General features: G+C 44.4%; 2 protein-coding genes across 5 annotated transcripts in view; one reads left to right on the forward strand and one right to left on the reverse strand.

Annotated features, from left to right (window-relative positions):
* Positions 1-339: 339 nt before the first annotated feature.
* On the reverse strand, positions 340-19,487 carry Apex2 (apurinic/apyrimidinic endodeoxyribonuclease 2). The gene is made up of 6 exons (XM_051141227.1): positions 18,974-19,487; positions 18,139-18,222; positions 17,259-17,439; positions 16,627-16,773; positions 15,870-15,939; positions 340-1,535 (listed from the first exon to the last, which is right to left on the reverse strand). The coding sequence occupies exons 1-6, from the start codon at positions 19,125-19,127 to the stop codon at positions 621-623; spliced, it is 1,551 nt and encodes a 516-aa protein (XP_050997184.1). The 5' UTR covers positions 19,128-19,487; the 3' UTR covers positions 340-620.
* The window catches only part of Pfkfb1 (6-phosphofructo-2-kinase/fructose-2,6-biphosphatase 1), a 45,333-nt gene continuing 37,927 nt past the window's right edge, over positions 19,259-26,664 (forward strand). Inside the window, exons 1-3 of one of the 4 annotated variants that reach the window (XM_051141215.1) lie at positions 19,259-19,391; positions 20,037-20,136; positions 21,019-21,150. In XM_051141215.1, coding sequence (XP_050997172.1) covers positions 21,123-21,150 — 28 coding nt within the window. In that variant the 5' untranslated portion in view covers positions 19,259-19,391; positions 20,037-20,136; positions 21,019-21,122. Of the gene's footprint in view, positions 19,392-20,036; positions 20,137-20,697; positions 21,151-25,047; positions 25,926-26,664 lie in introns of those variants that run through there. The other 3 variants (XM_051141216.1, XM_051141217.1, XM_051141213.1) reach the window with 3 other exon arrangements.

The raw sequence follows: 26,664 nt of genomic DNA on the forward strand, positions 1-26,664 counted from the left end.
GTCGGTCACCTTCCCTGAGACTTAGGGTATCACAGGCTCTAGAACTCTGAGGGCTGAAACACCCCCTCTTCTTTCTCCCTGGTGACTCACTGGTTACAGCTGAAGAGCACACTAATTGGAAACCGTTTGTTTAAGTGTACACAACCCACACCACACCCACCTTCCTCACTGATGCAGCCTTGGAGCTGCAGATAAACCCCAGAGATCACAGGACTCCTTCATGGGGAACACAGTTCCTCGGCCCACCATGTTGCCCTCCTGGGCTAAAGGAAGCCAGCAAGCCCAGCACTGCCTCTACTTTCTAGGGTGCATTTAAAATATCCACTCCACACAGTAAAACAAAACCAGCAAGTTTATTTATGAATGAATCAAGTGTCCAGCAAGGGCAGAAGGGCTCTAAATTAGCTCCCTTTTTCTATATGTACAAAGAGGAAGAAACTGAGATGTGACAAGAGGGAGGAGGCATTAGAGGAAGAAGGGAAGGGAGGGAGGGAAACGAGAGAAGAGAAAGCAAGGAAAGAAAGGAAGCCTCGGGGAGAAGGCAGCTTCAGAGGTAGGGACCTGGCATCAGACCCTGGACATGGGGTGACCACACCAGACATCGCCAGGCCTCAGTTTGTTCAGCTAGGCCTGCTCCAGAGGAAGAAGTTACAGCGGGATGAGGGGTCACTGGGAGGACCTCGTGGTCTCGCACACATGTAGAAATGACGACCCAAGTTGGGTCCTGCTTTTTTCACGGTACGCATTACACATGGCTCCCTGTGGCCTCCACAGAGGGGCATGGGTGAGGGCCCAGTCAGCATAGACCTCCAGAAGGAGGTCCGTACTTCCTTCTCATCTTTGGCCTCTGGCACATTGTTCCTCTCTTCTACTACTGTGGCCGCTGACAGCACCTCTGGAGCCTTTGAGGCGGTAAGAGTGCCCAGCAGAGGCAGGCCAGGCAGCTCCACATGAGAAGTTTGCAGAAGGTTAGAGGAAGGCTGGAAGTAACTCATCAGGTTTTTCTGGCTTCTTTTGGAGCCACCTTGACTTTTCCGAATCCTGGTTGAGCGCATACGGGCTTTGCCTGGCTGCTTCTGTGCCTGCGTTTGATGGCCGGGCTGTAGCACTGGCTGCCCCCGCACAGGTTCTTGTTCAAGAGGAACGAGGAAGCGAAGAATCTTGAGCTGGGTACCCGCAAACTCAGGGAGGAAGCGGGTGCACAGAGCTGGGCACTGTTTTGCTGGCACACAGGATACATTCAAGACAGCTCCCACAGGGCAGTGATCAGAGCCCATCACTTCCGGGAGTAGGAAGGATGTCTGGAAGGTATCTGTGACCAAGCTCCTATCTCCTAGTACATAGTCAAGTCGGGAGCCATAGTTGAGATGGCGTGCACCACTGACCACTGACCAGCAGGTGAAAGCCCTCTCCTGTTTCGGATGGAAACAGCGGAAGCTATCCATGAAGAGCCCTATGTGGGATCCAGCCTCGGGCCCCGGGTTACTGAGCAAGCCATCCATCCACTTACGCCCTGGGTCCTCTTCAAAGCACTCCTGGGGAAGGGAAAGGGAATAAAAAGCCAAAACTAGAACAGGAAGAAATTTAGACTGCTTCATTTTACAAAGAAGAAAATTTGGTTGTCCTAAAGAAGACTCCTGTTCAAGGTCATATAGCCCAGACCAGGAAGAGCTGGAATTTGGTTTCTTTTCTTTCTTCCTTCCTTTACTGATTTTTGTGTATGTGTGTTCTGCCTCTTTATGTCTGTGCACCATGTGCATGCAGTACCCACAGAGGCCAGAAGAGATCATCAGATTCTCAGGAACTGGTGTTTTGATGGCTGTGAGCTGCCATGTAGATGCTGGGAAGAAAAACCTAGGTCCTCTGCAAGAGGACGAAGTGCTCTTCACAGCTGAACCATCTTTCTAGCATGGACAAGCAGGAACTTTTAAATAAATCGTGCTAGAAATCAAAGCCTGGGGTTGGAGAGAAGGTTCTTAAAATGTGTACAAGTCTTGCGGAGGACCTGAGTTTGATTCCAGCACCAATACAGACATCTCAAAACCAGTAACCCTGGGTCCAGAGAATCCAATGACCTTGGCTCTACGGGCACCTGTGCTTATGTGCACGTGTCCCCCCACCCCCGCAACACACAGACCCATAAGATAAAAATACTTATTTTAAAAATGTCCTGTGTGTCTGTCTATCTCACTATGCTTGCCTTGCATAAATGCCAAGTCTTAAGCTCCACTGTCTGCTTAATGAAAGCAGTTCCCAGAATTGCTTTTCAAAAGCCTGGGAAAACACAACCAAGCATGGGGGTCCCACCTGTAGTTCTAGCACTCAGGAGGCTGAGGCAGCATGATTGCCATGAATTTCAGGCCACCCTGGACTATATTATAAGATTGTAAGACTTGTCTCAACGAATAAACAAACAAGAAAAATGGTTGCCTCCACATGGTAGTAAACCAATATCAGGAGGTGGAAGAGTGCTGCTTTTTCTTTAAGCCCCCCAACTCCCTGCTAAGTGGCTTATCTCATACGTGTCAATGTCCTCAATGACACCCCTCTTCACTTAGGAGCTTAGGGGATTCAGGCATCCATGGATGGGGGGTTGCTTCTGATCCCTGATCCATACACCCAAGCATTTATCCAGTTCACCCACTTAACACATCTACTAATTTAGTGCAACAGCACATTCAGAATGCCTGTTGTGTGACAGAACTGATGCTAGTGGTAAAGTAAATATTGCCTTGGTAACAAAGGAGGGTCACTTTGGGGAAATGATATGGGAACAAGATGTGAGGGCCGCGTGGTAGCAACTTCAGTAGAAGGGACTCCAAACAGAAAGAACAGCTCTGTGATCGGCTTGTGGAAGGAAGGTGCAAAATATCTCAATGACCTGAGCAGAAACCAGGCTGAAGATTCTAGTAGGATCAGAATGCCATAGTTCATCGGGCAAAAGGTGATGGATACTTGGACTAGCATGGTGCCAATGAGAACATAAAAAAATAAAATCATGGCGCTGGGCGTGGTGGCACACGTCTTTAATCCCAGCACTTGGAGGTAGAGGCAGGTGGATCGTTGTGAGTTCGAGGCCAGCCTGATCTACAAAGTGAGTCCACGATAGCCAAGGCTACACAGAGAAACCCTGCCTCGAAAAAAAAAAATGCAATCATGACGTAATTCGGAGATAGAATAAAGGCTGCTGAGGGGCTGGCTGTGGGGAAGGGGTAGAGAAGGATGTGAAGGCTACAGAGCAGGTCTGGTGGGAAGCAGGCACGTGCTATTGTTATGAAAGGACTGTGCTTATCACCTACACCAGTACCACTAGTTCTTTTTCTGGAAGAATGAGAAAGGTGGGCAAGAAACATTCAAGGTAGCCCAGTTCTGATAAGAGCCACACCTATGCTTCTGTGGCTCTTTTTTTTTTTTTTTTTTTTGATTTTTCAAGACAGGGTTTCTCTGTGTAGCCTTGGCTGTCCTGGACTCACTTTGCAGACCAGGCTGGTCTCGAACTAGGCTGGTCTCGAACTTACAGCGATCCGCCTGCCTCTGCCTCTCCCTCCTCGAGTGCTGGGATTAAAGGCCTGCGCCACTACACCCGGCCCTTTGTGGCTCTTTTAAACACCAACTAAGGAATCTTTCCATGTCCTGCTTCTGAAGCAACTCCAGGGCTGAGTTGTACTACACCAACCCCGATCATGCCATTGACGCTGTGACGTACACTTTTGTCTTCATTGATGTTTCCTAAATTATAATGCCTTCCTCAAAGCCAATGCTAGGAACCACAACCTTGCAGCCAACTTAGGTAGCCAGGAAGAGATTCTTGGTCTAAACCTTGTCTGATGTTAGAGCGTGAGACCTTCATTCCAGACTTCACCTGGGAACTGAGTGGCCATGCTGGCCTGGAAGCAGGTAGGCCATCTTCGCTCTCCTTCCTACCTTACATTGCCAGTCCCCAGTCTCACCCCCAGCCCTGCAGCAGAACGCTAGTAGCAGATGGTTCTCCCACTCTGCCTTCATTACCTGGAGATTCCTCCAGACTCTGAGGCAGACCCAGCTTTCCTACTTCCTGTGGGCCCTCTCCACGCCCTACACCTTCAAGGCCATTCCTGTTCCTTTGTGTCAACTGCTGAGATCTGTCTAGGAGCCAAGTACCCACACTGTCCTACTGTCCTGGGAAGCAGGTAGCCCATCTTCACCCTTCCTGTCCTCCATTGCAATTCTCCGGGTCCTATCCCCAACCCTGTAACAGAGCACTTGTAGGGGATGGTCATCCCATCTGCCTCTGTTCCCTGGGGACTCCACCAAACCTTGTGGCAGCCCTAGTTTGCCTCCTTCCTGTAGACTCTCCCCACATCCCTTCTAGTCCATCCTCCTTCCTGTGTGTCAGCCTCCAACACCTGAAAACACTTTCTACCAGAAACCTACAGTAGCTACCCCTGGCAGGGATTCAAGTAGATGACTCATACTGTAGTTCCTTTCCTCCATTACAATCTCATTCTCACCCTCAGCCCAGTAACAACCTGCCGACAGTGCTCCTCCTCATGCCTCAACTTGGAAACTCCAACACTTGGTTCAGACCCAGGGTCAACACAGCCCATTCATGCCTGCCTTTCTAGATAATTCTTTACCTTATTGCAACCTGCTTGACAGACCCACCCACCCACCCAAATCATCCCTCCCAACTCCATGTGAACTCTACCTCCAGGTGTGAACAGTACTCCCTTGGCTCTTTCTTGAAGCCTCTCTCAGTCTTTCCTCCCAACCCAACACTATTCTACTCTGTCACCCCACTGGCCTACAGAAGCACTCTATCAAGCAACACACGCACAGCCATCACACTTTCATAAGATCCAGAGAGAGCAACAGAAACCAAGGGATGGGATACCCATCCAACAAAGGAGAGACCAGAGATCAGCACCTATAATTACAATCTTACTAAATCCAGTCAGTAACAGCCAGGACAGTGGGTCTCTATCAGAATCCAGTCACTCTACTACAGTAGACCCTGAGATTGCGATACTGAAGGACAAGACAAGGAGTTCAAAATAGCTGTTATGACCTTAGAGGGTATGAATAAGTCCCTTAATGAAATCTGTGGAAACACAAACAGTGAAATGATATAATGAATACACTTCAAGACATGAAAGGAGAAATTAAATCACCAAAGAAAATCCAAACTGAGATAAAAATCGGAAATGAAAAATGTAGGAACTCAAAAAAGAACAACAGAGGTAAGCCTCACCAACAGAATGCACACAAGACATGGATGTGAGAATCTTGGGGGCTGAAGACAAAGTAGAAGAAATAGATACATCAGTCAAAGAAAAGGTTAAATCTAAAAAAAAATCAGCCACAAAACGTCCAGGAAATCTGGGACACTATGAAAAGACCACGATGCACTCAGTCCTGATAGGATTTGATGTGTTGAGGTGGGTTTGGGGGGCTCCCCTTTTCTGAGGAGTAGGGGAGGGGGGAAGAGACAGGGAGGGTGGGACTGTAAAGAGAGAAGGGAGAGGCCCAATTGGGATGTAAAGTAAATAAATTGTGTAAAAAAGGAATAGAAGAAGTAACACAGTTCAAAGGGACTAAAACTATTTTCAGTGTAGAAATTATTTTCAATCATAGAAGAAAAATTCCCTAACCCAAAGAAGATGCCTATCAAATTACAGGAAGCATACAGAACACCAAATAGACTGGAGTAGAAAAGAAAGTCCCCTCTACTAGATACTAATCAAAACACTAAATGTACAGAATAAAGACAGAATATTAAAAGCTGCCAAAGAAAAAGACCAAGTAACATATAAAGGCAGGCTTGTTAGAATTACGTGACTTCTCAAGGGAGACTCTAAAACACAGAAGAAACTGGACAGTTATTCTACAAACTCCAAGAGATAGTAGATCCAGATTACTATTACCAGCAAAACTTTCACTCACAACAGATGGAGAAAGATATTCCAAAATAAAATCAAATTTAAACAGTATATATCTACAGATCTAGTTCTGCAGATGGCGTTAGAAGGAAAACTTCAATCTCAAGAGGCTAGTTACACCCAAGAAAACACAAGGAATACATAATCCTTAACCAGTAAATCGAAACGGGAAGAAAAAAAACCATACCAGAGCAACAAAATCATCACTGGTAACTCTCAATATTAATGGTCTCAATTCTACAATAAAAAGACACAGACTAAAAAAACTGAAAACAGAATCCATGTTTCTGCTGCACCTAGGAAGCACACCGTACCATCAAGGATAGACATCACCTCAGGGTAAAGAATTAGAAAAAGACATTTTAAGCAAATAGACCTAAGAAGCAAACAAGTATAGCTATTTTAATATCTGAGAAAAATAGACTTCAAACCAAAACTAATCAAAAGGGATAGGAAAGGATACTCATACTCAAAGGAAAAATCCACCAAGAGGACACTTCAATTCTCAACAGTGATGCCACAAACATAAGGGCACCCAAGTTTGTAAAGGAAATCCTATAGCTAAAATCACATATTGTACCTCACACACTGATAGTAGGAGTCTTCAATACCCTACTCAACAATGGGCAGTTCATCCAGAGAAAAAGCAGAGAAATACTGGACCTAAATAAAGTCATAATCAAATGGACCTAACAGATATTTAAAGAACATTTCACCCAAACACAGAAGAATATACCTTCTTCTCAGTACCTCAGAACTTTTTCCAAAATTGACTGCATATACATAGTCTTTACAAAAAAAAAAAAGAAAAGAAAAGAAAATCGAAATAACACCCTGGATCCTATTAGACCACAACAAATTAAAGAGCATGCATGAACTGGTCCTAGGCTCCCTGCACATATGTAGCAGATGCGCAGCTTGGTCTTCATGTGGATCTCCCAACAACTGGAGCAGGGCCTTCTCTGACTCTGATGCCTCCCTTTGGATCTCATTCCCCTAACCAGGCTACCTTGTCTGGCCTCAGTGGGAGAGGATACGCCTAGTTCTGTAGTGACTTAATGTGCCAGGGAGGATTGGTACCCATGGGGAACCTCCCCCTTCTCTGAGAAGGAGAGGAGAAAATGGGGGGAGGGGTATGTGAGATGGGACTCAGATGGGGGCTACAATCAGGATGTAAAGTGAATAAATCATTTTTTAAAAAGCTACAACAGAAACAACAGAAAGTTTACAAACTCATGGAAACTGCACAATTCTCTATGGAATGAAAGAAAATGGGTCAAGACAGAAATCAAAAAAGAAATGAAGGACTTTCTAGAATTGGATGAAAATGAATACACATTATACGCAAACTTATGAAACACAATGAAGGTGGTTCTAAGAGACAAGTTTATAGGACTAAATGTTTACATAAAAAACTGGAGATATCTCATATTTGTAACAACAGCATACCTGGAAGCTTCAAAACAAAAAGAAATCAGACTGAAAAGGAGTAGACAGCAAGAAACAATCAAACCCAGGGCTGAATCAATAGAAACAAACAAATAAACAAAGCAAGATAATACAAAGAATAAATAAAACAGAGAGTTGGTTCTTTGAGAAAAATCAGTAAGATTGACAAACCCTTATCCAAACTAACCAAAAGGTGAGAGAGAAGGTCCAAATTAATAAAATTAGAGTTGAAAGGGGGACATAGCTAATTGACATCAGAGAAGCTTCCTTAGGTAGTGATAAGAGCAGATGCACGGACTCACGCCCAAACATCAGATGGAGCTCAGGAAACTATATGGTAGAGGAGGAGGAAGAACGGTAGGAGTCAGAGGGGTGGAGGACATCAGAACATGGCCCACAGAATCAACTAAGCAGGCCTCACCGGGGCTCACAGAGACTGAAACAACAACCACAGCCTGCATGGACTGTGCTAGGTCCTCTGCACACATACTATGGCTATTTAGCTTGGGGTTTCTCTGGGTCTCTCCACAGTGGGAGGAGGGGTGTCTCTGACTCTTTTGTCCCCTCTTGGGACTCTTTTCTTCCTATCTTTGCCCAGCCTTGATATGAGGGTTTGTGCCTAGTCTTATTGCATCTCCTTATGCCGTGTTTGGTTGATATTCCTAGGAGGCCTGCTACTTTCTCAAGTGAACAGAGGAGGAGTGGATGTGGGGGAGGAGGGAAGGGAGGCTGGCCTACGAGTGGAGGGAGGGAAGGCTGGGGGGTGGGGACTGGGAAGAGTGTAGAGAAGGAGGCTGCAGTTGGCATGTAGTAGGAGAAAAGAATCAAGAGAAAGAGAAAGAAAAGGGGACATAACAACAGATACCAAGAAAATCCTCGAGGATCGGAAGAACATAAATTAATACTTGACCAAATTGGAATACATAATAAAAGAAATGGATAAATTTCTTGATATATACCACTTAGCAAAGTTAAATCAAGACTAGATAAACAATTGAAACAGACCCATAATCCCTAGTGAAAGCCATACAAGCAGCAATTAAAAGTCTCCCAATCAAGGACAGGAGAGATGGCTCAGCAGTTAAGAGCATTCACTGCTCTTTCAGAGGACCTGGGTTCAATCCCTGGCAGCCACATGGCAGCTCACAACTGTTCAGAACTCAAGTTTGAGTGGCTCCAACTCCCTCATACAGTATACCAAATGTACTTATAAATAAGTATTTTTTAAGTCTCCCAAGCAAAGAAAGCCCAGGGTAAAATGGATTCAGTGCAAAATTCTACCAGGTATTCAAAGAATTAATGCCAAAACTCCTTAAATTATTCCACAGCACTGAAACAGAAGAGACACTGCCTAATTCTTTTTAAGAGTCCACAGTTACCCAGACACCTAAGCCACACAAACATCCAACAAAGAAAGGGAATTACAGACCATTTTCCTTTATGAACATAGATGCGAAAATATTCAACAAAATATTTTCCTTTTTTGAGACAGGGTTTCTCTGTGTAGCCTTGGCTGTCCTGGACTCACTTTGTAGACCAGGCTGGCCTCAAACTCATAGTGATCCGCCTGCCTCTGCCTCCCGAGCGCTGGGATAAAGGTGTGCGCCACCACGCCCGGCGAAACAAAAATACTTTCAAAGTAAATCCAAGAACACAGCAAACGATAATCCACCATGATCGAGTAGGATTTATCCCAGGGATGCAGGGGTGGTTCAACATATGTAAATAGATAAAATAATCCATCACATAAACAGGCTGGAAGAAAAAAAAAACCCACACGATCTTCTCAGTAGGGACAGAAAAGGACACTGACAAAATCCAACATGCTTCATGATAAAAGTCCTGGAGATTAGGGATACAAGGAACATATCTCAACATAATAAAGATAATTTAAAACAAGCTCACAGCCTTGAGAAAGTACTCTTTCTCAGACAAAGAGAAAATCAGAGCATTACCATTAAAATCAAGAACAAGACAAGGCTGTCCACTCCCTCTGTACTTAGTCAATATAGGACCTGAGGCCTTGGCTAGAACAATATGACAACTGAAAGAAATCAAAGGATACAAATAGAACAGGAATAATTCAGTCTCTTTATTTGCAGATGATATGATAGTATACACAAGTGACCTTAAAAATTCTACCAGGGAACTCCTACAGCTGATAAACACTTTCAGCAAAGTGGCTGGATACAAAATTAACTCACAAAAATCAGTAGCCCTCCTTTATACAAATGACAAATGGACTGAGAAAGAAACCAGGGAAACAACACCTTTCATACTAGCCTCAAATAATATAAAGTATCTAACAAAGCAAGTGAAAGACTTGATGATTAAAACTTAAAGTCCACGAAGAAAGAAATTAAAGAAGATACCAGAAGACGGGAAGATCTTCCATGCCCATGGATCAATAGGGCTAATACAGTGATAATGACCAACTTACCAAAAGCAATCTACATATTCAATACAATCCCCATCAAAACATAATTCTTCATAGCAATTTGAAGGAAAAACTTCAGCTTCATATGGAAACACAAAATATCCAGGAGAGCTAAAACAATTCTGAATAACAAAAGAACTACTGGAGGTATCACCTTTCCTGATCACACATTGTGCTACAGATCTACAGTAAGAAAAACAGCATGGCACTGGCACAAAAACAGACATGTTGGTCAATGGAATAGAACTGAAGACCCTGAAAGAAAACCACACACTTACAAACATCTGATTTTTTTTATTAAGAAGCCAGAAATACACATAAAAAAAGAGCATCTTTGGGGGCTGCAGAGATGGCTCAGAGGTTAAGAGCACTGTCTGCTCTTCCAGAGGTCCTGAGTTCAATTCCCAGCTACCACATGGTGGCTCACAGTCATGTATAATGTGATCTACTGGCCTGCAGGTATACATGAAGGCAGAGCACTATATATATAATAAATAAATTTAAAATAAATACTTTTTTTTTTTTAAAAAAGAGCATCTTCAACGACTGGTGCTGGTCAAAATGGATATCTGCATGTAGAAGAATGCAAACAGATACAAAGATCCATACTTATCAGCCTTCATAACACTCAATTCCAAATGGATAAAGGACCTCAGCATAAGGCCAGAAACCCTGAATTTGATAGAAGAGAAAGCGAGGAATAGCCTTGAACTCAATGGCAGTCAGACTTTCTGAACAGAAAGCTGACAAGACAGGTACTAAGCACAATCGATAAATAGGACATCATCAAAACCATCATTTGGATGAAGTGGCAGCCTACAGAATGGCAAAAGATCTTTACTAAATGCACATCGATAGAGGGCTAATATCCAAAATATGTAAAGAACTCAAAAAAGGACACCAAGAAAATAACCCATTTAAAAACGGGGTACAGACCTAAGTAGAGGGTTTTCAAAAGATGAAACACAAATGGATGAGAAACACTTAAAAGAAATGTTCGGGGCTGGAGAGATGGCTCAGTGGTTAAGAGCATCATCTGCTCTTCCAAAGGTCCTGAGTTCAATTCCCAGAAACCACATGGTGGTTCACAACCATCTATAATGTAACCTGGTGCCCTCTTCTGGACTACAGGTAAACAAGCAGACAACACTGTATACATAATAATAAAATAAATCTTTAAAAAAAAAAAAGAAATGTTCAACATCCTTAGTCATCAGGGAAATGCAAATCAAAACAACTCTTTCATCTTAAGTCAGGATGGCCAAGATGAATAAAACAAGTGACAACTCATGCTGGCAAGGTTGTGGAGTAAGGGGAACACACATCATTGCAGGCGGGAGCACAAATAGATCTACCTTAAGATCCAGCTACACCACACTTGGGAATATACCCGAAGTACTCTACACCCTACTATAGACACTGTTCATCCACGTTTACTCCTGTTCAATTCATAACAGCCATAAATTGAAAACAGCCTACATGTCCATCAACTGATGAATGAATGAATATTGAAAATGTGATATACTTACACAATGGAGTATTACTCAGCTGTTCTAAAAACAAAATCATGAAATTCATAGTTAAATAGATAAAGCTAGGAAAAAGGCCATCCAGAGTGAGGTAACCCAGATCTAAAAGGACAAATATGGTATGCATTCACTTATATTACTGTAAGCCTTCAGTGGACATGCTACAATCTTATAACTTATAGGGGAAGGGACTAAGGGATGGAAAGATTTTCCAAGGATTGGGAAATACAATATATAGAATACAGTTAATGGTTATGGAGAGATGGCAGTAGGGGACGGCAGACCTCAAATGAGAGGATTAAATAGAAAGGAAGAGGGAAGAAGAGAATCAGAAAGAATACAGTCAGTGACAGTTAAAACTGAAGGCCACCCAGGGGGTCATCTTAAATCCATTACAGTAGAAGCTTATTACTATAGATACATAAATGAAAGAAATATAGAATGAGTTGCATTTAAGTGAGTTGTTGGCCAAAGGAGCCCCACAGAAACCCTCAAACAATTCAGGTAATTGATTGCTTTCTACAAACTGATAGAAAGCACTATTGTCAAAGACAACACATATCTATCTTATTGAACACAAAAAAGTCAGGGTGGTGCCTGACCAGAGCCTTCACCTCTACTGAAGAGTGTTCATTGTACTGAAAGATACTCTGAACACTACCAGAGGAGGAAGGCAAAGAGCATCTCAGCTATACACCCTTTGATAAACCATGGTGACCTGCATTCATGGTGCGCTGGTGCAACAGTGACACAAAAATCATGGGGGTAAGCAACCACTCTCTGATTGGATTCAAGGTACACTCCAGGAGAAGCAACCCACGCCTGACACTACCTGGGGGGCCAAGAACCCAAGACTAGAGAAAGACCAAGGGAAAACCAGATGCTAGTGCTCTGCTAAAGGAATGTAGGAACAGAGTGACTAGTAACAACATTCTGTTCCACCCATAGGTCAATGCCTTGCTCAGCCTCCATTAGAGGAGCTCCCGCCTGCAGAGTATAAGAGCAAACACACAGACAGAGACCTTCAGCTGGACAATGTGAAGAGAGTAAAAGACCTTGGAATACTCAGTCCTAAATGGGGTTTCTTCATCAAACCCTTCCTCTCAGGGCTCAGAGAGATACGAAGAGGAGGTAGATGAAAGACTGTAGGTGGGGGGGGGGGGGGGGTGAGAAAGACTGTAGGAATCAAAGGGGATAGAAGACAACAAGAAAACAGTGCCTTCCACACACGTATGCACGTGAACTTACAGAGACTGGGGCAGCTTGCACAGTCCAGGGCTGATGGGGTTCAGTGGGAAATAGACCTGCACTTCCATCCCGAACCATGACGCTATCTCTGGTAGACAACTGCTCACAAAGGAAACAAATTTCTCCAATGGAGTCTCACTGAATATGTTAACCACACTGAAAGGCAGGCCCCATGTGCAGCAGCAGGTGGCCAACACAAAAGGAACACAATGGTCCTTTTTTTTTTAGATCTTTGTCTACTCTCTCTCTCTTTTTTTTTTCAACCTTACTGGCCTTTTGCTAACATATTATGGTTTCTGATTTTGTGTTCTTATGGTAGCTCTCTCTTTCCCTTTCTGTGTGCTTCTACTGCTTTGTTTGTTTGTTTGTTTGTTTGTCATCTGTTTTCTAAAGAGAAAGAAGATGGTATAGAGTTGGATAGGTGGGGAGGAACAGAGGATATGGGAGATTAGAGAGGGTAAACCACTATCAGAATATATTGTCTTAAAAAAACTATTTTCAATAAAACAAAAGGCCTTCATTCCAGGGGATCGATGCCTGAACCACTGAGGAAAAAAAAATGAAAAGCCTGCACAGGCCTTGCTAGTTTGCCCGATCCCAGTTTCAGCATTTATATTCATGCAGTGAAGTCTCCATAAAACCCCTAGGGTGGCGCACACCTTTAATCTCAGCACTCAGGAGGCAGAGGTAGGCGTCTCGCTGTGAGTTTGAGGCCAGCCTGGTCTACAAAGCGAGTCCAGGACAGCTGAGGCTAACACAGAGACCCTGTCTCGAAAAACAAAAAACAAAAACAAAAAACCCAAGGGACAAAGTTCAGAGCGCATCTGGACAGCTGAACACATGGAGGTGCATGGAGGTGCACGAAGACAAGCAAGGACCCATCTATATGTTGGGAGAATGGGCCACCCCAACTCCACAGGAACAGAAGCTTGGCACTTATGGCCCTTTCAGACCTTCCTCTGCATGCATTTCTCCATCCGTCTGTTTATATCATTTAAAATATTCTTTGTAGCTAATCATTAGACATAAGTGACAGTGGTTGCCTTAGTACTTGCTTTGCTCTAGCAAGTTAGCTGAACACAAGGATGGGGCTGTGTGAACCTCAATTTGTAGCTCAGAAGCTCCAACTGTGACTGGCTTTGAAGTGACGGTCTTGGAAAGGAGTCCCAACATATGGCCTCTGACCATGTCTGGGCCCAATACGGCAACACTGAACACCATGACAGGACAACTAGCTGATGTCCACAGCCAAAGAGCTGCTTGTCTGCTTGGAAGAAAGGGGAAACCCCATGCACCTTTTGAGCTCACATGGAGCAGGCAGCTTGCTTTTCTAGCACAGCATTCCTTTCTATGAGGTTGGTCAAGATGAGGATGCTTGGCTACATTCCAGGGTAGTGGTTTTTGAGCTTGTGTGTATAATAAAGCCTCTTGTGGGACTTTTCAAACAATCCAACACCCTGGAGCTACATGGAAGAGATTCTGATTCCATTGTTTTGGTGTCCTATTAAGGTGTTGGGATGTTTGCTCTAATACACAGTAAAGGGTTCAACAATGGCCTAGAAGGAATAAGAGGTTCATGTAAGAAGAGAGAAGAGAGAGGAAGGCTGCTAATTTGGGTGAGAGTGAAAAACAGCTAGGATGAAAAGAGTTTTTGTCAGTGGGTTAGAGGAGTGATGTGTGTCTGGAGGGAGGAGAGTGCAGAGATACTGAGGGTGGAAATGGAGACAGGGCACTAACCAAGGCACCTTGAATGCCTGGTCTCGATGCTTTCTCCACATCACAGAGGTAAGGGTGGGTTGCATCGAAGAAAGCTGTCCTCAAAATCTTTACCATGCCTGCAAAGGACTCTGCTGCCCCACCTCCTGCCACTCACCTCCCTTCCTGTGACACTCTAAAAATGATGAGAACGGATGTTCCCCACATCACGAAGGCTCTACTAACCTTCAAAGATTTAGCTATCTGGCTATGTCTTTGCTTGCCTAGGAATCCCACCCCATGTTCCTCTAGCTTCCGAGGGATGCCACCTCGCCCTGAAGACATCACTCTCAAACTGGACAATAATGTCATCTATGGCCCATTCAACTCCTGAAGGCTCAGGGGCCAGGAGCTAGATTGGACTTGTCCTCCAGCACATGGGCCAGGGCCAGGCCAAGGCAAGGTCAATACTGTCTATTGGATGAAGGACCAAATCTAAATCCTTGTAGAATAGTATTTCAGTAGGACTATATAAAATTTTAAAAAGCTTCTACACTGTGAAGGAAACAATCAGTAGAGTGAAGAGACAATGACAGAAAAGATCTTCAAAATACTCATGGGACAGGGGTTAATATCCAGAGCATATAAGGAGCTCAAACAACTGGCCAATGTGTACAGGCAGGACAAAATGCTTAACTATCAATTATCTCACTCTTGTTAGAATGGCTTTTAATCAAAGACAAGAAATACATGCTGACAAGGATATGGACAAAGGGGAACTCTCATACACTGATGGTGGGAATATAAGTCATCACCATCATTTTAGAAAACGCTATGGAAGTTTCTCAAAAATTTTAAAGTAAAACTACCAAGTGATCCAGAAACCCCACTACAGATATATAAGCAAAGAAATAAAATCGGAATGACAGACATCTCAACTCCTGTTCACTTCAGCATCGTTTACAAGAGCCAAGATACACAAGCAACCTACATATTCATTGATGAACAAATAAAGAAAATATAATACAGAGAACACAATACTATTTAGCCAGAAAGAAAAATTTGTTTGTCATCTGCAGCAAAATGAATGGAACATGAAGACATGAAAACAAGGCAAGCCCAGAAAGACAGATGCCATGTGATCTCATTCATGTTTGGAAGTCTAAGGAGTTGATCTCATGGAGCAGAGTAGAATACTTGTTACCAGAGTCCAGAAGAGGTAGGAAGAAAGGGTGAATAGTTTGATATGAGAAAAAAGGCCAACTGTTCTATAGTATAGTGATAGCTAGCAATAATTACTATGTATTTCACACCAGGTAGTTTTTAAAAAGCATGAATGTTCACAGAAAAGAGAAGTGTTTGAGGAGACAAATAAGGCAATTTACCCTATTTGACTACTATACACGTCAAAATATTATGTGGTACTCTCTAAATATGTATAGTTATCACAACTAATTTCAGAACAAAAAAAATCATATATTCAAAACCAAGCACTATTTTTCCACAAAAGAAGCTACCACTTGTGCCAAACTTCCAGTATTGGTGCTGGCTGGGTGAACAGAACAGGAGCCTATGGTTTAGAGGAAGCCTTACCAGACTGCCTGCATCACAGTGGTCAATGGGTCGGTGGGCTGTATTCAGGTCCCCCAGGATTATCACGTGGCTGAAAAACACAATGTGGGATTGTCAACTGGACATTCAAGAACGAGAGCCCCATATACTTTTCTCTCAGGCCCAAGAGCACAGAGAGGCTGCCCAGAGGCTTTGTTACCAATTGCTCATAGCAGCGTGCCTCTTCTATTCTCCTGTCTTGACACATTCTGGATGCTTCTCAAACACGACACATTCTGAGCCACAAGGCCAACATGGTTCTATATGACATGAATGCTCCAATGATCTCTACCTAATGCCATCTTACTCATCCTTCAGAGCTGAGCTCAGACACCACTTCCTGGAGGAAGCACCCCTTGATTACTCTAACCTACCCCCACTTTCCTGTCTCTCCCTGGAACTAGGTGTTTTACCACCCTCCCTTCATTTTGTCCTCAAAAATCTTCTTCGGGGTAGGGATTCACACAGGCATTTGACTGCAGAACACATGGAACAGAGCTTGTAAGCCTTGAGGCTTACAGCAAGAGCCAGAAGACATGCGCAGAGTCCAAGCCTTGTCTGTGTTCATGTCACTCTACCCTGTCCTCCTGGCTCTTAAGACAACAAGGCCTGTTCAGGCCCCATGACAGTGTTTGAAACAAACACAAAGACAAAATTCTATGTCCTTTCACAGAGCACGACACAGGCCAGTCCCACCAAGATGAGTTCAACCAAGCCTGGTTCCCTATGTTTACAATACCTGCCGGCTGCCAGGAGCGCCTCTGCTCGGATCTGCAGCAGGTGATAGAAGCGCATCTTAAAGGTCAACCGCTCAGGCTTCCCGGGATCCACATGGGGGCAGTACACATTGATTAGGGTCAAGGTCTTCTCCTTCCCTTCCAATGTGCTGAGGAGAAAAGAGACCCCCGACCCCCACCCCAAAGAGGTCAGTTTCAAGGCTTCCCTTTCATACCCATGCCATGCAGCTTCCAGGTAATGGTTGTTCTCGGGATGGGAAAAAAAAAAGAGATGGGGAAAAAGCAGGTCTTGGGGATGGACTCTGGGTGAGGCAAGGACGCCATAGTACCCAGAGCAACTGCTGTTGATGATGGTAAGATATCCAGAAGGAACCTAATTTGGGGCAATGAGTTCTATACTGACTAAGCTGCTTTTGAAGAGCCTATGGTGACTAAAAAGCTGTACTCCTAGAGGGGAACGCAAGGCTCAGAAGGAAGCATGATTTCCCAGGGTCACTCAGCCCAGCCAGGACTAGAGTCCAGGAAGCCAAGTTCGGGGAACTTTGCTACAGCAATTGCACACCTGTAAGAAGGACCTTATATTCTGTATGCTAGAACTAGTAATGACCTGTATTAGGAAGATATGACTTATTACCGGATCTTGTGCTGTGTAAGGATGGCCCGACCCTCACTATCCAGAAGCCGGAGTTCCTCTTGGGTGAACTCATCCATGTTTCCATAGCAACCAACATCCCCATTCAGGGTGGCAAACACACCACTCAGGCCTTCTTCAGCAGCCACTGGCGTAGCACTGTCCTTACAAAAGGTAGCCACACCTGGGGACAGAGAAAGTATTTGGAATGGGACTGGAAGCCAACACACTACTACTGTACAGCCTGTTCCACTCCAACTGTCCCCATACAAGGAAGGATTCTGGTTATAAGGAAGAGTTTTGGCTATCTTTGTTAAATATAACTGTTTGAAAATGTATGAACAGTCTTCCTAACTCAAGGGCCATATATGGTTCTACAGAGTCTGAAGCAATTAACCCACACCCTGAGACTTCAATTTCATCTAAAAAAAAAAAAAGCCCCAGAATAGTGTTATAGTTTACAAGAACAATAATAATGTAGATACATGACAAATGCTAGTAAAATATTAATTATTATAATCACATACATGAAAATGTCTAAACTCTTGTAAGAGCCTATAAAGTAAGCATTGTCCTCATTTTCTATGTGAGAAGTCTGAGACACATAGGTAAAGTAACTTTCCAGAGAACACATAGCTAGGAAGTTAACATGAACCCTAGCAGTTAAGCTCCAGAGCACACACAATTAACCAAGACATCACTGTACTTCTTAGGGCCAAAAGGGTACTTTGGTACATAAATACTAGGCTTTTTTATAACCTAAGACTATGCAGCTTTAGAGTTGGAAACGAAAAGTCGGAATGTATTACCTTTTTATTAAATACCAAAACTCCTTGTCTCCACCACCAACACTAGCTTAACAATCCCAGAAGACCCCACTTACCAGAATAACCACTGCGGCTGCGGCTGAAGCTGAAATAGGAGTTATAACCCTCAACAATAGCCAGGGGCTCTGTCAGTACATCTCCTGAAAAAAAAAATCAGAGGTAACTGTGGCCCCATGAAAACTGGGATTACAGTTAGAGGCTAGCATACATCAGAGCTATAGTTGGGGTGGGAGAAGTGTTTACGTTGACAGGAGCTAAAAAGATAGAAACGTCAGAAAGGAAAATGATATTCAAATTAGATGGGGAAGCAGGGAAAGCTGAGGAGAGTGAGTCAGAGCTAAGTCTTGTGGTCTAGGTGATGAAAAGGGTTGGCCATTGGAGACTGGGGATCTCAAGTGAGGGTAGGAGACAGAATTAGGAATATGAGCTGGGGGTGATGGGAGAAGAAATTAAGAGGTCTAAGTTTGGGGCAAGACATGAAACAGGAATCTAGAGTTCTGATGTGGAAGGGAAAAGAGGAATTGGGGATATGGGAAGAAGTTAAGAGCTAGGTTGAGGGCAAGGATTAGGTGGGGATTAAAAGACTGAGGTGGGGGCAGGGAGGGAAAACAGGGTTTTGGTTTAGGAGTATGAAAGGAGAAATTTCAAGGCACCGAGTTGGGGCGATGGATACCTGTGTAGGAGTGTTCTAACGGGGCTAAGCAGGACAGGAGTGGGAATTAGGGGCTCTAGCTGTGGTGGGGGTGTTTAAGAGGAAAGGGGTCAGGACTTTCAGAAGACTCCAAGGGCAGAGTTTCTAAGTATGGGAAAAGCGAAATGAGATGAAACAAGGAGGGAAAGTTAGCAGAAAACGAAAAACACGGTAGCGATCCCGGATTCTCAAGTGCTCACTGGTCACTTTGGTCTCCTGGAGACAGACGATATCAGCATCCAGCTTGTCCAAAATGCGCTGCAAGGCCGTGGGACAGTTGCTGGTTTCCTGGCATGCAAGCCCTTGCAGGGGACTCCGGATCCCATTGATGTTCCAGCTTACCACGCGTAACATTTTGGTAAACTGTGCTGTTTCCTAAAGCAAGTTTAGGCGGGGAAAATACATCGCCGCCCGGAAATGACCTAGGTCCCGGCCTTCCTCTCGCGTTTGCGCAGGCGTTCTCACGTTTCCTCCGCCCCCTCCGACGGCAGGACGCACGCAGGGCGGGGCTGCGAGTTCAGTTCGCTGAGGCGGGAGACGGAGCTCAGCTGGAAGCTGTGGGAAGCCGGGGTTGGTCGTGCAAGCTTGTAACCCCAGTACTCAGGAAGCTGAGACAGGGTCAGTCACGAATTCAAGGCCAGCCTGGGCTACTTAGCAGGACCTAGTCCAAAACGTGGGAAGAGTGACTGGTGAGAGGCGCGTCTCTGCTTGGGCTCCTTCTCTTCTGGCTGCACGCCGGCCTGGACGCCCGAATCTGACTGCTTTTCTCTACACAAAACCCCCTGCTGTGTCAGGTTACTTCCAAAAGGGATTTTGTCACTTTGTCAAAGGGCGGGCCTCCTGGGAAACAAACTTCTGCCAAAGCCCTGCCCTACCCCCCCCCAACCCCACCCCAGCCGGCCGAGACAGGCTTAAGCCAGCGGCCCCTGGCGGTGGATGAGGCCCCTGGAGGCCTTTTGGGCGGTGGGAAAGAGAACTTTTTTTTAATTGAAAGATAGAGCAATTAAGAACCTAGCTACTAGAATAAGACTTAGGAGAATGACCTCCGTTTTTATGGGATCTGGAAGCAAGAGACTACCTCAGATCCTGTCTGTCTAGCCATATTTGTCTTGGCTCTCATAGCGTGTAAAGGATGAGACAGAATACGTACTTGGGTTTGGCTCCATTTCTCAGATGAGCAAAATCGAGGCCTAGAACATTTAAGGATTGTCTCCCGCTGCAGCTATGATTTTCTTGTCTACACTTGTGTCATTTCGTTCTTAGGATAAACCAGGAAGAGGTACTGAAGCTAAGTAGAAGTTGAGTAAATTCGTCTCAGCCTCACGGAAGTGGTAGAACCAAGATTTAAACCCTTCTAAATCAGGTAAACCATGGGTTTGCGAGTTCCTCTCTTCTGTGCACACACGTCTGTGTGTAGGTCTTTTCCTGTGGGCACCGCTGCACTCTGTGGCCCATTCTGTAACAGTATTTGCCACAGGGCACAACTCCCATTGGTTTCTGTTGTCGCTAGACTGCCAACAGCCTAAATGCAGTGGCCGTCTCCGAGACAGCATTTGTGATAACATAAACGGGCAATAGCAATGGGTTCTTGACTTATTTTTGAGAGCAGAGAAGCAGTATTAACAGGCATTGCCCGAATTCCGGAGAAAAGTATAACTTTGCATCCTACGGGGTTTTTTTTTCCACTGAAAATTGCTGGAGAGTTATTCACACTCAAACACCTCTCCACCCCCCTCAGAATTTCCCAGCCTTTGAGCCATCATGCTCAGTGGCCGCAGAGAGCCACGGTGGGCTGTTCCCTGACCCCCCAGAGGACTTAAAAGTTACTAGCTATTGACACCAGAAAATAGCTCTGTAATTAAGATTTGTGACCTGAGCTCTCACGTGCTTTGGGAGTTACTGGCTCAGGATTGAATCCCAGGAGTGGGTTAACTAGGACAAGGGAAAGGAACATTTTCTCTTCATGTTGCCAGATTGCTTTCAGCAAGAGATTTTGCCCATACTGCACTAAAGTCAGATATGAAGCCTGGTCCCAAGGAAATCCAGCTCTTACTAGCCTCAATAGCTGGTTTTAATTTCTCCATTCTCCAGTGGCTTGTTAATATTAGTACTGACCTTTGGGGCAAAGTGAACACATGGTTGGACTGAAGAGAAAAGGCTCCGGGTGGCTCAGGAACTTCTTTGGCAACTAAGGCAGCTAATATTTCAACACTGTACACACCCCTTAACAAGGGCGCTTCCTCAGCCTTCCCAGGAACCAATGGATGTCTCCGGGTTTCCTATTTGATGCCACCCACTGGACCTGCTTTGGGGGTCTGTAAATGCAGGAGAACCATTGGATAATTAGCGATGGACGAAAAAGCCTCTAAGAGAACAGGTAGGTGAGCAAAATGGAAAAGTAAAGAGGTGTTTTACAGGTCAAAAATCGTTGCTTCAGCCTCTTTGGAAGGCTTTCTTTGCATTGGAATTTGACTGAGCTATAGTAGAGGGGGTGGGAGATGATGATACCTGTAGCAAATCCATCTGGCTGCTTTACGATCCAGTTGTACTTGACTCTTGAGGACACTGGCCTAAGGGTCAATCCCCTACTATCTTTGAAATTCCAACTTTTGTTTTATTTTATTGAGTTTTGGAAGCCAAGTCTAACTATGTTTCCCATGTAGACCTGACGCCTTCTGTGTAGCCCAGAATGGCTGCATGTGTGGTCCTCCCCGCATAGCTTCCACCTATATAGTATATTTTTAAATTAAATACACAGTAGAGAGTGTGTCTCTGTCCTCTCCTCTGGTGTCTAAAGTCAGATTGATTTGCTGTGACATTTTTAACAAGTTCTGTTGTTTCTCTGGGTATCAATAGACACCTGAGTAAAATAGAAATTAAAGCCCCTAGGCTACTTCCCACAGAGGACTGGCCTGATGATCAAGATAGGGCAGAAGGCAGAACCCAGAGCTCTTTGGCTTCAGGACTTTTTTGCTGTGTTTGATATTCATGCTCTTGGCTATTACGTGACATCCCCAGGTAGTACTACCCACAACCCTCTACGTGTTCTTCTTCACTGACTATGGTCAATGGAGAGCCACTCCTAGGACTAGAATGCAGTGGGCTTTGTGGACTAGACATGTGTCTGAAAAATAGTGGAATAATGAGCCAGGGCAGTAGCTGAGAACAAAGGGATTCTAGGCTGCTGTCCTGATATCACGGAAGTCCTGATAATGTGCTCATACACAAATCTAACCTGCAAGGCTGTGATCAACCATCCACCAGCTTTCTAGCCTGTAACAAATGCATTCACAAGCACACATTTCAAGACTTACCAATAAGGAGACTCCATTTATGATTTTCTCGTCTGTCTGTACCATCTGGATGCTTTAAGTGAGCTTCCTCTCCATATTCTGTATTTGGAAAGGGGAGCTCCAAAAGCTACACTGCCTAGATTTCTTCTCTAAAGATAGTCCCGCTTTAAAATTCAGCTTTTAGCCTTGAGTGTTTCAATCCGATGGTGGGTGAACCCTGTGTCTATAACCAGTAACATTAAATCTTCCTGGAGATGCCAGGTGTGGTGGTGCAGGCCTGTAATCCCAGCACTTGGGAGGCAGAGGCAGGTGGATCTCTGTGAGTTCGAGGCCAGCCTGGTCTACAAAGTGAGTCCAGGACAGCCAAGGCTACACAGAGCGACCCTGTCTCGAAAAACCAAAACAAACAAACAAACAAACAAACAGAACAGAACAGAACAAAAAAAACTTCATGGAGAGAATTTCATAATTTTTGTTTTTTTTTTCTATTCCATCCCAAAGTTTTAAAAGTTTTTGAGACACCACTATTTACCTCAGACAAACCAGCTCCCCCGTCTACTTGCGCAAAAGCGGTTATAAAATCTACCACAGATTCTTTGTTGCTGCCTTTATCTCATCTGCAGCCGGAGAGCTGTAGATTATGAACATGGTCACCGAACAAGTGTCCTCTGTACCAGGGCCTGAAATGAGCAGTCAGCAGATGACAGGGATCCAGGCCCCATCCTCAAGGAGCCCACAGTCTAATTAAGTAGCAGACATAGAAACCCTTGCTCACATAGGGGCACATGGGCCCTATGAAGGCCAGAGGCAGTAAACACTAAACCTGCTTTTGATGGGCAAGATGGGGTTCAGTGAGAATAGAAGACACTCCAGGCTGAGCAAAAGCCTAAAGATAGAAAAATGCTGTGTTGGGGGCCCGGTGAATCAGCCAGTGCAGTTAAACATAGGGGTCTGCAGGATAGAAGCCTCATAGGTAGCTTGAATGCTAGTCTGAGGCATTTAATCAAAGGCTTTTTGTTTGTTTCTGGGCTCAGAATTGGCAACAGTGGTGAAGAGTTTCAGGGTTCCAGGAAGGGTTAAATGAGGTTGTCAAACCCGGACCCTGAGTTGTACCCATTCAGACCTTGTCAGAGGCCTTCTAGCCACCTAGCTCAGATTTCTTGCTACTAAAATTATCTTCCTGATTCTTGGCAGTGTTGTAAGGACAAAATTGTAAACATAAAAGACATGTTCATATGATTGGCTAGATTATCATTCCCTCCTCAGACCCATTTCCCTGTGCTATTACTGTGGATGTGTGAAAGGAACAAATAAGATAAATGACATATTGCCTTGTGGGCATTGGAAAGCACACAAAGTCATGGTAAGATCACTGAAACAGACTTACACTAGTATGTGACTTACTAGGATTAAGAGACTCATGTCCGTTTCTGAGACTCTAGGAGTTCTCTGCTAAGCTGGAAGATCTGGTTAATTAGTTTTGTTTTGTTTTTTAAATCGGTACATAATTGTTCATCCTTGTGATGCTGTATGATATTTCAGTGCATGCATAGAATGTGCAATGATTAATTGCTATATGCATTACCTCAAATGCTTATTATTTAGCCTCGCTACCAGCTACTTTGAAGTATATAATTATCTGTTGTCAACCATAGTTATCCTAATGTGCTCTAGAACATCAGAAGTCATTCCTCCAATTTACCTGAACCCACACCTGTTTATTGTTCTCTCTTTCTCCCTCTCCTTTTCCCACTAGTCTATACTCCATTTGTTACCAACATCTTTTAGGTTTGCCAAACAAGTAAGAAGATGTAGTATTTGAATTTTTTAAAATTTTTTTATTTTATTATTATTATTTTTTTTTAGTATTTGAAATTTTATACCAGATTTAGTTAACAGAAACCTAGAAATGAGTTTAACTTTTCTAATTAATTCTCAGGAACTCTTTACAGTATAAATGTCAGTCCTGTGTCATAATACCATGTTGTAACTTACAGATTACTTGGGAAAAAAGATGAATCATTTACTTCACAAAGGAAACAACAGTGTTGAATAATATATATTCAGTATTCCCCTGGTTTCTTCATGTGTATCAGTACATTGGGTCTTCACTAACACTGAGGGAATGGGCACCACTGTCCTTCCCTATATACCAATTGAAAAAGCAAACAAAAGGCAACCAAGGCACTGTCTTCTGTTCAGTGTTCTCCTTGGTTTCTCAGGTCCAGCAATGGGCAGGAATGAGATTCCACCCAGCCAGTGTGGTTCCCAGTTCCAGGTTCCACTGTTCTTAGCTGCTGTGAGCCATTGCTTCAGGAGGCTCATTGAGCTAGGTGGGCTTTGCTGTTGAAAGGCTTATATGATGGATGCACAGCAACTGGAACATCTACCAATCTAACCCTTGTATAGACTAAGGTTCTGAGGAGATATTTCAGGAAGCTTCTTCCTAAATGCTGGGAGCATTTGAGGGTGGGGACTGGAAATTTCTTTTCCCGAGAGGTTGCCCTTGCGTAGTCCAGCTCAGTGGAAGAAAGTTGAGCTTCCTAATACCCAATCACTGGAGGTCTGTTGCGGGGTGGGAAGGTTACAAAGAATGAAGTCAAAGGGCACTTGGACATCTTCCAGGCAAGTGGTGCAGTTGCATGAATTCTGCAGATAAAAGTCTCAAAATAGCCAGGCGAATGGCAAGAAGAGTGGGGACATGTGAAGGGGAGACATCTGGACGAGATGGCACTGGCCGGTGGATTTGTGCTGCTTAGATCGAGGTCACTGCCTCTTGTGCCTCACGCTCTCCTCAGTGCAGTTTCCACTCTCCAAAGCCCCCATCCCAACACCTTAGCATGAAGAGCTTTAGCCAGGGTCTGGATTAGGTTGTGATACCTTTATTGCTGGGTCATCTCATAGCTTTGGCAGCCATGTGAGCTGTGCTTACTTACTGGCTCTCTGCCCAGCAATGGCTGAACTCACTCCTATTCCCAAGGTGTCAGATTTACTCTGATTTATTTAACCTTGGCTGGAGAGAGTATAAAGATGATCAGATAGTGCCAATCTCTTTAAGAGGGAGAGGTCCTGTGGAGAGGCAGGCAGCAGACTCTAGGGAAAGACAATTTTGCCGTGTTCGGTTGAATAGGGTGAGCATTGAAGTAGTGAAAGTCTACTTCCAGTTTGGGCCTTTAATTGCTAGCTCAAACCACTATATTTTGAATTAGGGGCATTATGTTTGTGTTTTTGTTTTGGGGACCCTTGTAATTCTGGTGTGACTCTGTTCCTGAGGTGGAGCTTAACACTCTAATTAGACCTGCTCTTTTATTTCAAAGCTTAGACCTGTCTCCATCACCTTTGCCATGCCACACAACACAGGATGTAAGCACATGATCTTTGGTCTTTTATTTGCATACTCTACTAGTCCTGTCTTCATTGGCGGGAAGTAACTGGCCAGACCTCGGCTGTCTTGCTGCCTGCCTTCCTTGCTGGGCTCCAACTTATCTTCTGTGTACATAGCCCGTGGAGTTCAGAGGCCTCTGCTGACTTCTGCCTGGCCCCTGCCTTTCAGCACCCATATCCCCACTTGTACGTAGAGGAGCAGAAGGAAAAGAGGGAGCTGGAGATAGTTTGTGAGAGGCTCAGAAGCTCAGTACATCCCTCTGTCTCAGCTCTGCCCACTTGCTGCTGTGGCCACAGCAACAGAAAGGACAGCTAGGCACAAAGGAAGTAAGGTCCACTACCTTGCGGGCAGTGGTGTCATTAACTGCAACGGCTAAGATGTCTCAAGAGATGGGAGAGCTCACTCAAACCAGGTTACAGAAGATCTGGATTCCACACAGCAGCAGTAGCAGCAGGCTGCAGCAGCGAAGGGGCTGTAAGTGGGGGTTTACATTTGTGGGTGGTGGTGGTCGGTGGGTCTGGAAGAACAAATGGTGCTCCCTATGTACTCCTACCCTCACATAGAGGTTGGGTGGATGAGCAATTGAATGAAATAGCTAGAGCATAACAAGAGGCTAATATGAGAATGGGTAAGGAAGTAAGAGAAAGGCAAGTAGAGGAGCAAAGAATGAGGATTAGATAAAGAGAACCCAAGCTACAGGGACCCCTGACTAAGGGCTGTCCCCCTTTAATGAAGAGCTTGTTGAGAATACTTCTTGTCCAGAATGTGAGGGTTCTGGTATAGTGCTACCTGGGAATATTTTATTTTTCTTTTATGAAAGATCTAGAAATGGCTCTTGTTTAACTTATGCCAGGGTGAAATAAGGTGATAGTTCCTGGCATCGCATCTTAAGAGTATAGGTCAGCATTGCCCGTCCTGTTTCACTATCTTTTTTAAAATAAGTCTACCTGCCTGGGCTGGGAAAGATTGAGTACTTGGTCAGTCTTGGCATGTATAGACAGTCTAGCTGTCCTGAGGAGTTGAAGGAAAAGACAGTATCACCAAGCCCAGCCTGCCAGTGTATTATTCACTTTGAAATTTTAAGGAGGAGCACGGGCAAAGGGAACATAAGCAAAACTTGTAAATGGGCTTTAAAACTGAAGTATTCAGTTTCACAGGGATAAGCGAGGATAATCATGCAACAATGTGTGTTCAGCCCAGCTTGAGAGACCAG

Source organism: Acomys russatus, chromosome X, assembly GCF_903995435.1.
Source record: "Acomys russatus chromosome X, mAcoRus1.1, whole genome shotgun sequence".
Lineage (NCBI taxonomy): Eukaryota > Metazoa > Chordata > Mammalia > Rodentia > Muridae > Acomys > Acomys russatus.